We start from the raw sequence: 14,934 nt of genomic DNA, 5'->3' as shown, positions 1-14,934 counted from the left end.
AGGCAACCATTTTCTTCTGCTATCCTATAAGACCATGAGATAAGATAAACTTTTGATAGACAATTGATAAAGAGGAATCCAAAGCCAGTCTTTGTTTGGAATAGATTTATTAACACAATTAAATATTACAGGTCTAACTTGGTCCCACTCATTTGTAAGTGTCTCTTTAAATGTGTTTTTAAAAATATTTTCTCATTAACCTGTTCAGAGATGTTGTTACACACCTTTACAGCAGATGGGACTTGAACCCAGATTACCTGGTTCAGCGGTTGATACAATTTTACTACAAAAACACTCTTTAAATGTGCTTTTTATTGATGTCAAGAAGTTCTCTTACACACAACTGAATGTTTTCTTCCCAATCACCAAATAAATGTATTTTCTTTTACCCAGAACTGCTACCACACACAGCTGAGCAACTTCCTACCACCAAAACCATTGTGACTTTTTTTAAAACCTGTTAACAACCACCAGTAAAACACCTGTGTAGTCAACTGAATATTTACATGCATTGTCCATTATGGACAATGCAAACTATCAAAGGTGAGGGTGGGGTGTGGGCTAGGCAGAGCAGGCAAGGACTAAATCAAAATGGTGTCACAGCACAGTATCCCTCACAGTGACCATCTCTTTCAAAAAGCATCGAGAGCATTGGTGGATACCATATGCTCCTTCTCTAAGGACACCTGAGCACAAAGGTAACTGTGGAAAATGGGCAGACAGTCAGCAGAGATGACCCTTTCTACAGCCTGCTGTTTATAGCCAGTCTGGCCAGGCCCAGCAACAGATTCACAAGGTGGTCCTCCGATCTGCCCAAACCCCTCCACACTGGATGCTCAAAGATCAGGACAGTAGGGCTGAAGTGCAACCAAAAATACAATAAAAGATTTTTCTAATAACTAAAAAGGGTGCAAATGCCCACAACCAACGTATGTATGGTCCACGGACTCCACAGCACCACAAAATAAACAGCTGAGCTGGGAGTCTGAGAACCACCGCAATCTGTGGTTATAATGTAAGGCTGCATGCAACACCCTCCACCCCAGCAAGAGGGGTGATTTCCACGTAGAGAGCAGTCTACTGGGGAGCCCTGCTGCCCGACAGCAAATCAGCATATCAAGATATCTGGGCAGCAAACATAAGAGTTGAGGCAGATGTGTGCAGCAGCAGCCTGTACAGAAAATGTCTTTGTGCAAGGCTAAAAGGCAGAGTCATAGTCATACTTAGGAAGTGACTCAGGTTGTGGAGTACAGACCCGTGAGGGAAGTTCAGGAACTTGGGGCCAATATGAAATTCCATCCAAAGAGGATTCCACTGCACAGCTGAGTATCCTCCCAACAGGTGCATGACATCAGGTTTGAGCACTGCTGTTTTCATGCAGCAAACGGCTTTGGTTGAGAGCTGGACGTCCACTGACACCCTGCTTGCCAATTCCTGCAGCAACATCCAATCCAGGCCTTTGCCATTCAGCACGTTCCCAAACTCTAGCGTGGCCACAGTCCTCCCCTCCATCAGCCATTTGAACTTGCGATGGTGGAAATGAAGATTCCTGAGCAATGGCTCTCTGACAAAGTCGCTACTCCTGACGGTGGGAATCGCCAGCATGAGTTGACCATGTTTCAGACATTGATCAGGTCCTGGTAAAAAAACAGGCTGCATCCTGAGATAAACGTGCAGACCATTGTGGTCAATAAACATGAGCTGCGTATTATTAAATGTGCTTAAGCAACCATTCAGTAAGGGCTTCACCTGTAAGTAGTCAGTTTACATTAATACAATTAACAGTGATAATTAATTAAGTAATAAGGCTCTTGTGGTGCAGTGTCTATGCATATCATTTATATGAATTTCCAGAAGGCATTTAATATAGTCTGACATAACTGGGAAATTGATTGAGTGGGAGGCAACAGAGCGTAGGGATAATGGGTAGCTACTTGAATTGAAAGGATGTGACCAATGGTGTCCCACAAGAATCTGTGTTAGGACCTAAGTAAATAATTCACACTATTTATTAATAATTTGGCTAATGGCATGGAAAGGCAGATATCCAAATTTGCTATTGACATAAGTGGCATTGAGGCTGATAACATAATATTTCAAAAGGGCACTGATAGGCTAGGCAAACTGATAAAACTGTGGTTGTACAAGTTCAATGCAAGCACATGTGACGTTATTCATTTTGGACTGAAAAGGTTTAGATTAGAATACTTTCCAGAAGGCATGAAGTGTGGGGTAATGGCTCAGTGGTTAGCATTGTTGCACCAGGCACATGGGTTTGATTGCAACCTCAGGTGATTATCTGTGTGGAGTCTGCACATTCTGCCCGTATTTGCGAGGGTTTCCTCTGGGTGCTCTGGTTTCCTCGCACTATGCTGGAAAAGCGCAGCAGGTCAGGCAGCATTCAAGGAACAGGAGAATCGACGTTTCGGGCATAAGCCCTTCTTCAGGTTTCCTCCCACTATCCAAAGATGTCCAAGTTAGGCACACCTGGCAATATTAAATTGTCCTTAGTGTCCAGGGATGTACATGCTAGGTGGATTAGCCAAGAGAAATGCAGGGTTACAGGGATAGGATATGGGATGAGTCTGGGTGGTATGTGCTTTGGAGAGTTAGTGTGGACTTGATGGGCCAAAAGGCCTGCTTCCACACAATAGGGATTCTATTTAAAAAAAAGAGATGTCCAAAGAGATGCATGGTAGACTAATTAAAGTTAGATCTCTTGGGAGTCAGGGTGAGCTTGCCTACTGGATACAAAATTGGCTTTATGGTAAGAGACAGAGGGTAGTGGTGGAGGTTTTTTTCAGACTGGACACCTGTGCCCAGTGGTGTTCCTCTGGGATCAGCACTGGATTCACTTTTGTTTATCATAAATATAAATGACTTGAATGAGAATATAGAATGTATGGTTAGTAAGATTGCAGATGACCAATTGGGTCAATAGGCTAAGGAGTGGCAGGTGAAGTTTAATTTGGATAAATGTGGGATATTGCATTTTGGTATTACAAACAAAGACAGGACTTATACTATTAATGGTAGGGCACAGGGTAGAGTTGTAGAACGGAGATACCTGGGGTTCAGGTATAGAATTTTTTGAAATTTGCATAACAGGTAGACAGAGTTTATTAAGAAGGTGTTTAATACGCTTATCTTCATTGCTCAGATCTGTAGAGTATAGGAGTTGGGGATGTCATGTTGATATTGTACAGAATATTGGTGAGGCTTCTTCTGGAGTACTGTATCCAGTTCTGGTCATCCTGTTAAAGGAAGGATATTATCAAACTGAGAGGGTTCAGAATAGATTTGTCAGGATGTGGCTGGGAATGGAGGGTTTGAGATATAAAAATAGACTGGAAAGACTGGGACGTTTCTTTATTGGAGTATAGGAGGTTGAGGGGTGACCTTATTGAGGTTTATAAAATCATGACGGGTATAGATAAGGTGAATAACAAGGGTCTTTCTCTTGGGTGGGGAAGTTCAAAACTGGGAGTGAATTCTTAAGGTGAGAGGAGAAAGATTTAAAAAGGACGAGGGGCGATTTTTTTTCCACAGAGTGGTTTGTGTGGAATGAAATGCCACAGAAAGTTGTGAAAGCAAATACAGTTACAATGTTTAAAAGACATTTGGATAAGTTCATGAATAGGAAAGGTTTGGGGGGATATAGGCTAAGCACAGTCAGGTGGGACTAGTTTAGTTTGGGAACATGGTCAGTGTGGACTAGTTGGACCGAAAGGTCTGTTTCTATACTGTATGACTCAACAAACTGGAGGTTCAAGTGCATAGGTCACAAAAATGCCACAAACAGGTGCAGAAATTAAACAAGGAGGCTAATGGAATGCTGGCCTTTATATCTAGAGAACTGGAGTATAAGGAAGCAGAAGTTATGCTGTAGCTATACAAAAATCTGGTCAGATCCTATTGGAGTACTACGAACAGATCTCGGCACTACACCTTATGAAGGATATATTGGCCTTGGAAGGAGTTAGATTAGGAAGCACTCATACACACAAAGGTAGAGGTTTGGAACTCTTTGATAAATGGTAGTTGACACTAGAACAGTTGTTAGTTTTAAATCGGATATGGACTTTTTTTTTGTTAACCCTCCCCAACGATATTAAGGGATATGGACCAAAGGCAGGTAGAGTTAGGCCATTGATCAGACATGATCTCATTGCACGGAAGAACGGACTCAAGGGACTGAATGACCTACTCCTGTTCCTATGTGTGACCCTAACACAAGCAGAGCTCCTGATGGTATCATTCGTGGAGTCACTGGAGTGCAGAATCTTCTCCACCATGTCAAGAGGGAAATCCACAGAGATGCTGTTCTGCAACCAAATGAAACTGCGCATGCAGCATGACAAAGCATTCATTTTTGGAATATATTCAATTAAGGCTTTATTGCATTCCCCTATAATTCAGTATTCCAGGACTATTGGTAGCATATGATGGGAAAAAAATCACGTAACTAGAATGCAAATTGTCTTAAAGTTATACAAACAATTTTTTCACCCTATCAGTTATCGGAAATAATACCTACAAATCCTGCTATAAGATGCAGGCAGGATGATAGAGTATATAAAGCTCATAACGAATAGTTGGGGGCAAATGGTTAAGGATTTGAAATTCCCATGTTTATTTAAAAACTGCTGATTATAATTCTGGTGACTACTTTAAAACAAACGCCTTCCAATTTAATCATTGGGGCTCATGTGGCACAAGAGGCCTGTGTTCAAGCAACTGCTGCAAATATGTGTCATATGTGGTCAGATTGATTATCAATACTTATGAGGCTCATAGGAGAAGTTAGTGCACAAAGGAGGATGACATCATATCAAGTTTATACTGCCATGGCATGTAATCTTTCTGAAATAGTTGCCACTGATCTAAAGGTGTGATTAGATTAGATTCCCTACAGTGTGGAAACAGGCCCTTTGGCCCAACCAGTCCACACCGACCCTCTGAAAAACAACCCACCCAGACCCGTTTCCCCTCTGACTAATGGCCAATTCACCTGCCCTGCACATCTTTGTGATTGTGGGAGGAAACTGGAGTATCCGGAGGAAACCCACGCAGACACAGGGAGAATGTGCAAACTCTACACAGACATTCGCCCAACACTGGAATAGAACCTGGCAGCAGTGCTAACCACTGAGCCACCGTGCTGCCCCAAAGGAGCAATCTGACAGATCCGTTTTACCGCAGAATGAAACAATTCATATTCTTGTTTTATCCTGGTGCCTTTCCTTTAAAAGTCACTTTAGAAACCACAACACTGCGATGGCCAGGAATCGAACCCGGGTCAACTGCTGGAAGGCAGTTATGCTCACCACTATACCACCATCACCTTATAGGTATAGGGCAATGAAAGAAAAAAAACTTTAATACTACACTTTATAGACATGGAAATTAGATTTAGTCTTCTACAGTTACACATATCAAAAATAACAGGATGATTATAGACAGTCACGTAGAAATGGTGAGCTTGCAGACTTGGACAGTGATTAATTTTCTGACTGATAATGAAATCTGCTAATGATGAGTTAAGAGATTTGTACGAAAACATTGACACCACGGTCAAAATATTGCAGCTGAAGTTTTTAAGTAATGAAAAGAATCATGCAGTGATTGATGAAATGCTGCAGAAGATCTGAGCAGAACAAGCAAGCTGCAAGTTGACAACTGCATTGGCATGAGCTGTTCATGTAGGAAATTTACCTTGAATGTTGTGTTTTATTCATTCATGATTTGTCTAGCATTTATTGCCCATCTCAAATTGTTAACAGTTCACTCAACCATATTACTTTGGATCTGGAATCACATATACAGTAGACAAACAGGGGGCTGGAAGAACACAGCAAGCCAGGCAGCACCAGGAGGTGACGTCAACGTTTTGGGTACAACCTTCTTTCAGGACTAGATGCAGGGGTAGGTGGCGCTACAGATTTACGGAGAAGGGTGGATTCCAGCATCTGCAGTTTTCTTGTCTCTAACTGGAGTCACATATAGGCCACACCAGGGAAGGATGACAGATTTCATGCCCTAAAGGATATTAGTAAACCAGATGGATTGTTATGACAATCAACATTAGTTACATGGTCACTATTAGCTAAGCATTACAATTGCAGATTTCGATTAAAATAAATTTTACCATGATGATAGCTGAATCCATGTGTCCAGAACATTAGCCAGGGGCTCTGGGTTACAACTCCAGTGACATAATCACTATGCGACTGCTTCCTCAAAGCCAGCACTTATTGCCCAACCCTGATTGCCACTGGAACTGAGTTTCTTGACAGGCTATTTCAGAGAATAGTTAAGAGTTGACCACATTGTTTTGGTCTGGGCTAAAAGGTAGTGAGTCAGACGGGTTTTTAATTACAATTGATGATAGTTTCACAGAGAGACTAGCTTTTAATTTCAGGATTATTTAATTAGCTTAAATTCTACCAGCCATCACAATGGCATAATTCAGAGGCCCATCACCCTGGGCTTTTGGAATATTAGTTCAATGATATTATCACTGTTACTTATCACCAACTCCCCTCAGTGAAGTTCATGGACTGACAAAAATGGATAAAAGAACAGAAACTAAGAAAGTGCAGTGAGAATTCTCATAATGGGTCCAAGATTGCTCTTACATTGGAAAACAATCATGTACTTCAAAAGAGAGTCTCTGACTACTACTCACATTCTGCCTGGCCTTATCAGTAGTGAAGTGCACACAGATCCTGCCCTGGCAAGCCTTCTATCCATCACTAGGAAAGCTCATTTGGCTGGATAACTGGTTTGCAATGCAGAGTAAAGTCAATAGCATAAGTTTACTTCCTACACTGGTTGAGGTTATCATGAAGGTCTTTCCTTCTCAATCTCACCCCTTATCTGAGGTATGGTGACCCTCAGGTTAAACCACCACCAGTCATCCCTCTCGCTAATGAGAGAGCAGCCTTATGATCTGGCCAGACTCTGGTATCTTTACCTTGATTAATAAACAGAAGTTTTTGGGAGAAACTCAGCAGCTCTGGTGGCATCTATGGAGAGAAAACACAGCCTTCTGAAGGGAGAAGATGTTCCTCCCTGTAAAATCACTTTAAATTTATGCCTCTAGTTATGTGCAAATGAAGCAAGGGTGATGTGGGAGAAAAAAATTCACACTAAATTCTTAGAGTATGGAAATGTGATAGAGGCAGGTTCAATTAAGTCCTCAAGCAGACATTGGATGATTATTTGGATAGAAATGATGTGTTGGGATATGGGGAAAAAGCAGGAGATTAGCCCTAGCCAATAGAAGCAGCGGAGGCTTACTTTTGCTCTTATATGTTCAGGCCACTCCAGTAAACAATGTAAAGATATAATTTTAATTACAATAACTAGAACTGTATTCCTCTGCTACCCAATATTATGAGATGGTACAATGCAGGGGCGTAACAAAGCGATTAGCAAATGTGCCTTTTGCACGGTCACGTGCTCAGTCCTTTTTAACGCAAGACAATTTCACAAGGCCCGTTATGTAGGTTCCTGCCGTTTTTTCTCACAAAAAAAGTCATTCCGCTCGTTTAGATTACGACCTGTACAATTTCCCTTATGAATATTATCGTGTTATTTGAAAATTAATTTTGCTTGATTTAAAATCAGTCATATTCAAGAATTATTTATATAAATAACGCAATTTTATCACATTAGGCCTGTTAAATGAACTGCACTCATTACTTGCTGATCATAAATAAAACAGTCAATAAGTATTTCTTATTTATTTTAACTCCCCCTCCTGATGACCAGGATTCTGGGCGAATGTTATATTTAAAAATAACTGAAATTCGTTACTATGAAGAAGAACTCTTACTGCACTAAATTGAGCCGTGGTTCTGCTGACACCTACGACCATCCGCAATTGCGGAAGCGAGCACGCCCGTCGTGAGCGTGCACGGCCTTTCCAAGCTCGTCAGATGGGTTCCGACAGTCGCCGTTGGTGTGCGTCGCCCTGAGAGAGAGCGAGGCAGGGCTGCTCGCGCTAGTTCCGGTTCACTGTGCGATCGTTTTCTTTTGAATCCTTTGGTTTGGTTCTTGGGGGCAGGAGGAGGCGGTGGCGGCTGGGCCGAGGATGGTGATTGGAAGACGATGGTGTTCGAGTCTTTAGTGGTCGAGGTTTTGAACCGTTTCTTGGGGGATTATGTGGTGAACTTGGACACCTCGCAGTTACAGTTAGGAATTTGGGGAGGTAAAGTTTATAATTTGCATGTTTGCCTTATTTGCTGTCTCTCTATATAATGTCAGGGTATTTGACAAATACCTGCGTGAGTCTCCGTCGCTGGGTGTGGAACCTAGCTCCCTGGAGAGAGAGAGAGAGTGACCCACCCACCAGGATTCTGCAGTAAAATGCACCATGGCAATTTTCTTATTTGTTTCTGAAGAAACTATTAACTTTATGTAGTTTGCAACAAATAAATATAATTGCTTTGCGCATTTCAGTTTTAAGGTTGCAAAGCAGCAAGTAGGTTTTTGTGCATATGTTTCTTCATTATTGCATGATTTTACATTCAGATCATTTCAAATTGTAGTGACTGCGTTTATTAGACACTTGCTGCTTATTGAGTTTATATTTAATTTGATACAGAACTACGGCTTTAACATAGCGAATGTTTTAAACTCGTCGCTATGGATTATATAGCTTGCTTTCTTTTCATTTCTCATTTCTGTGCTTCTCGAATACATGCGACTTAATATATTAACTCAAGTGTAATTACACACGTCTTTCTGTAAGAGCTTTGTAGCTGCGTTGACAATAGAACAGTACACATAAACCTTATTCATTAAGCAGTAGTGAATTTGAAGAATGGCATATAACTTGGGAGTTGTAAACTCCTAAAGCCAAGTTTAGACAGCCTGACATAAAATCTTCTTTCTTCAGTTTTTTCTCTTTTATAGTCATAGAGATGTACAGCATGAAAGCAGACCCTTCGGTCCAACCCGTCCATGCCCACCAGATATCCCAACCCAATCTAGTTCCATCTGCCAGCACCCGGCCCAAATCCCTCCAAACCCTTCCTATTCAATGTTGCCTTTTAAATGTTGCAATTGTGCCAGCCTCCATCACTTCCTCTGGCAGCTCATTCCATACATGTACCACCCTCTGTGTGAAAACATTGCCCCTTGGGTCCCTTTTCTATATTTCCCCTCTCACCCTAAACCTATGCCCTCTAGTTCTGGACTCCCCAACCCCTGGAAAAAGACTTTGCCTATTTACCATATCCATGCCCCTCATGATTTTGTAAACCTCTATAAGGTCATCCCTCAGTCTCCACTCCAGGGAAAACAGCCCCAGCCTGTTTAGCCTTTCCCTATAGTCAAATCTTCCAACCCTGGCAACATCCTTGTAAATCTCTTCTGAATCCTTTCAAGTTTCACAACATCTTTCCGATAGGAAGGCGACCAGAATTTCACGCGATATTCCCAACAATAACCTAACCAATGTCCTGTACAGCCGCAACATGACCTCCCAACTCCTGTACTCAATACTCTGACCAATAAAAGAAAGCATACCAAACACTGCCTTCACTATCCTATCTACCTGCGACTCCACTTTCAAGGAGCTATGAACCTGCACTCCAAGGTCTCTTTGCTCAGCAACACTTCCTAGGACCTTACCATTAAGTGTATAAGACCTGCTAAGATTTGCTTTCCCAAAATGCAGCACCTCGCATTTATCTGAATTAAACTCCATCTATCACTTCTCAGCCCATTGGCCCATCTGGTCCAGATCCTGGTGTAATCTGAGGTAACCCTCTTCGCTGTCCACTACACCTCCAATTTTGGTGTCATCTGCGAACTTACTACCTGTGCCTCTTATGCTCACATCCAAATCATTTATGTTATGCTTCCTTGTTTTCAGTTTTTCTTAAAGAAAATCTGGTGTAACTGCTGTCATTCTGGCTATATCAGATAGTGGAAAATGAAGATTATAGTTTTTGCACTTCTGATTTGGTTGTTTACTTAAGGGTTTTTAACGAAAGAAATCTATTGATGATTGTTGATGTCTTATGTCCAATAAGAGACAAGGACTGACTTTAATTAGCCTGTTGTCCTGTGGACCAGTATAAAGGAAGAATGTTGCTGTTAACTATGTGTACTTACATTTTAGCATACTTGCTGTAAAGCAAGGACATTAGAGCAATTTATTTGCTATGAAACATTATGCAATATATTTGGCAACTTCTGCAAACTTAGAGTCATAAAGATTGCTCTGAGCACAATGTTATGTTTTGGTCTATGCATAAAAACCTAGACTATATATTGAAAGCAGTTCAGAGAAGGTTTGCTCAGCTGATTCTGACAATGAAGGAATTTTTTATGTAGAAATGTTGTGCAACTTGGCCCGATACTCATTGCTGTTCAGAACAATTCTATATTCTATTGAAACAGACGCTTGAGGGGGTTGTTAAATCAAATCAGAGAATTCTTATTCAATATATAATTTCAGTTACATCACACTGTGTAAACTTTTGTTATAAATTGTGTCCTATGATCTTATTCTCCACAGCCACCTGATGAAGGAGCGGCGTTTTGAAAGCTAGTGCTTCCAAATAAACCTGTTGGACTATAACCTGGTGTTGTGATTTTTAACTTGGTACACCCCAGTCCAACACCAGCACCTCCAAATCAGGATCATTCCTGATTGTATTAAATGGCTGAGCAGGGCCAATGAGTCAAATGGTCTTGCTGCTCCTATTTCTCATGATCTTATTGTAGGGCTTCCCAAATAGGGATTGGACCCCAAGTAGCATCGCAAGCGCAAAGGAAGCAATGGCCACTGTGGAGCCCTGCCCTCTGTCCTTCGACACAGGCTCTCACATCTTCTGTATTCTTTGTTTTCACTGAGGGGGTCATTACAATTAAGCTTTAAAATGGGGTCAAAGTTGGGAAAACACTAGGGAAGAGCTTAAAAATGTGTTGCTGGAAAAGCGCAGCAGGTCAGGCAGCATCAAAGGAACAGGAGAATCGACAGGAGAACCTGAAGCCCTTCAGGTGGCTAGGGAAAACACTAGGGAAGTTTTGTCTTCTAGAATGAAGTTGATAAAGCTCAAAGCATGAAGGTGAAGAGCTGATGTGTGAAAATAACAACTGAAAGCAGAAAGAGACACCAGTTTCTCCTAAATTATGTGCAGTATACCCATTTTTGAAATGTTAACATTACACGATCCTGTAATAATCTGACTCGTTAGTTATTCTGTATGGATAGAACTGTACTATCTCTTTAGGATATACAGTCATAGTCTGAAACCTGACACAGCCCCGAAGAATGTAGGCATTAACTTGGATTGAGACAATGCTGATTGTAATAATTTCAATAACTTTAAGTTTCAGAATGGATAAGAATAATAGCATCACTGAAGCACATGGTAGGTCAAGTTTCTTATGAAGGAATAAGCCCAAAATTTTCTGCTTTTGCTTTGTTCTTTAGATGAGTTCCTTTTTACATCCATTTGAAATACTGTTTTGAAACATCTCAATAATGTTATGTTAGGAATTATTAATTTGCTATCATTATTCAGCATACAGTCCTACATTCGATAGGTCCTACATTTTAATGGTCCGATTAACCTATTTAAAATAAATTGTTAATGCCCCCATTAAATACTGGGCAGAGGAATGTTATATGGGCATTAATTTCATATCAACATATTGGTCTTTGACTATTGTAGTGAAAAAATTACCGCTTGAGTTGGTCAAGCAAAGATTTTATTAAAGCATTTGAACTTTTAAAGGAAATGTCCACAGACATAGTGAGTGCACTGGTAGTAATCTTACATGAATTCTTGGATTCTGGACAAGTTCCAGAAGATGTGAAAATTGCTAACAAACATCCCAAACAAAAAAGGTGTAACTATAAATCGGTTAGCTTAACGTCTGTTATTAGGAAAATATTTGAGTATTATAAAGGATGTAATCTTGAAATGCATAATATGATCAAGCAGAGTCAGCATGGTTTCATAAAGGGACAATCATGCCTGATAAAATTTTTTACAAGTCTTTGAGGTGGTAACAAGCAGTTTAGAAAAAAGGAACCAGTACATGTATTGTGATATATTTCAATTTTCTAAAAGGCATTTACAGAAGTACTGCACGTGAGGCTCTTTAATATTTTAAGAGTACATGGTGTTGTTGGTAATATATTTGCCTGGATAGAGGATTGTCTAACTAATAGAAGAAAGTTTTAGGATAAAAGGGGCATTTTCAGGATAGCAACTGAGTGCCACAGGTATCAGTGCTGGGACCACAATTAATTATTGTATAATATTAATGACATGAATGAGAAAAGTAAATGTATTGCCAAGTTTGAGGATGACCCATAAATAGATGGGAAGGGGGGTAGGTGTTAGAATGGAAATAAGGAGTTTACAAAGGATTATAGACCAGTTAAATGAGTGGGTAAAGACTTGGCAGAATATAATGTGGGGTAGTTTCTGTTTGGCAGGAAAAATGGGACAGCTGAATATTATTTAAGTAGGAAAGGATTGCAGGAAGCGGCAGGCCCAGAGGGATTTGCATGTCCAAAGTGCATGAATCACAAAAAGCTAGCATCCAAGTTCAGGCAGTAAGAAAGGCCACTGAAGTGTTCGCCCTCCTTTCTTCTCAAAGGGATAGACTAGAATAGAAAAATGGGGAGGGCTTACTAAAGCTGTGCAAGACACCAGTCAGACCATATCTGGACCACTGTGAACAGGGTTGGTTCCTTTTAGCTAAGGAAATATGTATTGACATTAGAAGCAGTCCAGAGAACTTTCTCCAGGCTGGTCAAAGGAAGAGGGTCTGTTTTGTAAGGAGAGGTTGAGTAGATTGGGCTTATACACATGGGAGTTTAGAAGAATGAGAGGTGACCATACTTGAAATATAAAGAATTCTTAGGGAGCTTGACAAGGTAGATATGGAAAGATTCTTTCTCCCTTGGGGCCAGAGGTACAAATATCAGTCGATTGATTGCCTAGTTATGAGGAATTTTGTTTTCTCAAGGTTAGGGCGACATAGTGGCTCAGTGGTTAGCCTGCGCACAGCACCAGGGACCTGGGTTTGATTCCAGCCTTGAGCGACTGTGTCTGTGTGGAGTTTGCGCGTTCTCCCCATGTCTGCGTGGGTTTCCTCTGGGTGTTTCGGTTTCCTCCCACAGTCTAAAGATGTGCAGTTTAGCTGAATTGGCCATTCTGAATTACTATGTTCAGCGATGTGTAGGTTAGGTACATTAGTCAGAGATAAATGTAGAGTAATAAGGTAGGGGAATGGGTCTGGGTGCGTTACTCTTTGAAGGGTTGGTGTGGACTTTTTGGGCCAAATGGCCTGTTTCTGCACTGTAAGGATTCTGCACTGTATGAAGTAGTGAGCCTATGGAATTCTTTGCTGTAGAGAACTACAGAAGCTGAGTCATGAAGTATATTCAAGGTTGAGATGGACAGATTTCTAACCATGAAGGCAGTCCAGTTTGTGATAAGGCAGGAAAGTGGAGTTGAGGATTATTAGCTCAGTCATGATCTCACTGACGGTGGAATGGTCTCAATGGGCCAAAAGGACTTCTGTTCCTACATCTTATGAACTTGCAAGCAAGAGCTCATCTTTACACAAAGAAGTTGTCAAATATAAAGTTTTCAATTATCCTTTTATAATTCTCAACTTCATGCAGTTTCTTGTTCTCTCAGCTTTGTGTCTGCTAGTTTTCATGGTAGCTCAATCATCTTGTCTGGCCTTTAGTTCACTTGTATCCTTGCACTGTGTCACAGTGAATCTTATGCTCACACAAGCTATTACTGTCACAACATGGAAGAAATTGAGCACAACTGCAGCAGTTAAAGACATTTGTGCAATTTAGTTTCATGTAACCCTACTTATATTAAACCCCTCATCCTCCCTTCAATCCTTCCTGTTGGGCCCCTGGTCAGGTGCAACTTGCCAATAGCTGCAGGAATGCTACTGGTGTCAGTGGGCTTTACATCTTCTAAGGCTTTATTTAAGTCCTGATGATCTACAAAGGGCCTGGAGCCACCATCAAATTGCATATGAAAATCGGAAACATTTATGAAAATTTTTGCTATTTGCTAGAAGATTGTGGTGGTTATGGTGTTTATCGTTCATTAATCAAAGTTTAAAAACCTCACAACACCAGGTTATAGTCCAACAGGTTCATTCAGAGGCATTAGCTTTTGAAGCACTGCTGCATCTTCAGGTGGTTGTAGAGCAGAATCATAGGATACAGGATTTATAGCAACTGGATTGCACTGTCATGGAATGTAATAAACAAATTTAGATCAAGTCTTTCATCTTTTAGAATGATCATGTTTGTTTTGATTCTTTCAATTGTAAATCTCAGAACGTCTTAAAGTTAAAGATAACTTCTCAAGGTATCTTTAACAATAGGTGTCATCTCACCTCAGATAATGCATTGAAGTTAGTCTGTCTGTGTCCCAGTGTACAGAATCTTACATAGATTTATTAACTGTAATTGCCGCTAACAGCTATCTGACTTGTGTTGCATTCTTGCCATCTGGCTCAGTTACCAGCTGAGCCCTCCAATACTGTAAGGCACAGTCTTGATGAGGATCACCTGCATATTTCCCATTGTGGTTGCTTGATGGTGTTTTATAAATCCCTTTTATTCATATTTAGAATCCTTTCCAGTGCTGACTGGGCTGTTTTTTTCCTGGGATAGCTTTAATATTTGATAAGTAATTCTGCCACTGGCTGAATACGTAACTGGTGAGGGCTCTGCCTGAAAGTTTGTTACAGTAAGGGTGCTGATGATCAGAGTGAAAAGTGTGATTGTTGTCACCCCAGTCCATCATAGGAACATTGTTTATCAGTGACAAAACAACACCGCATAGAAGAATTTCTTTTGTGCCTTAGGCCTTTTTGAAGAGGACGGAGTGATTCTGTCATGGTAGAATAGCTGCTAAT

At 40.8% G+C, this 14,934-nt stretch overlaps 1 protein-coding gene and 1 long non-coding RNA gene across 6 annotated transcripts in view; one reads left to right on the top strand and one right to left on the bottom strand.

Moving 5' to 3' along the window:
- Positions 1-292: 292 nt before the first annotated feature.
- LOC122561123 (uncharacterized) lies at positions 293-7,981 on the bottom strand. Its single transcript, XR_006314916.2, has 3 exons — positions 7,841-7,981; positions 5,716-6,039; positions 293-1,637 (listed from the first exon to the last, which is right to left on the bottom strand). It is a non-coding gene; the product is annotated as an uncharacterized LOC122561123 (long non-coding RNA).
- Positions 7,982-7,987: 6 nt separating this feature from the next.
- vps13a (vacuolar protein sorting 13 homolog A) overlaps positions 7,988-14,934 on the top strand; it is a 422,990-nt gene continuing 416,043 nt past the window's right edge. For 2 of the 5 annotated variants that reach the window (XM_087997767.1, XM_043712552.2), the window contains exon 1: positions 7,988-8,215. In XM_087997767.1, coding sequence (XP_087853893.1) covers positions 8,116-8,215 — 100 coding nt within the window. In that variant the 5' untranslated portion in view covers positions 7,988-8,115. The remainder of the gene's footprint in view (positions 8,216-14,934) is intronic. The other 3 variants (XM_043712537.2, XM_043712528.2, XM_043712521.2) reach the window with 2 other exon arrangements.

The sequence above is a fragment of the Chiloscyllium plagiosum genome, unplaced genomic scaffold (genome assembly GCF_037043375.1).
Source record: "Chiloscyllium plagiosum isolate Xiang-an unplaced genomic scaffold, Cpla_swu_hap1 HiC_scaffold_2, whole genome shotgun sequence".
In the NCBI taxonomy this organism is placed as follows: domain Eukaryota; kingdom Metazoa; phylum Chordata; class Chondrichthyes; order Orectolobiformes; family Hemiscylliidae; genus Chiloscyllium; species Chiloscyllium plagiosum.
Note: the sequence above shows the minus strand (reverse complement) of the source record. Positions and strands in the feature narration are given on the sequence as shown.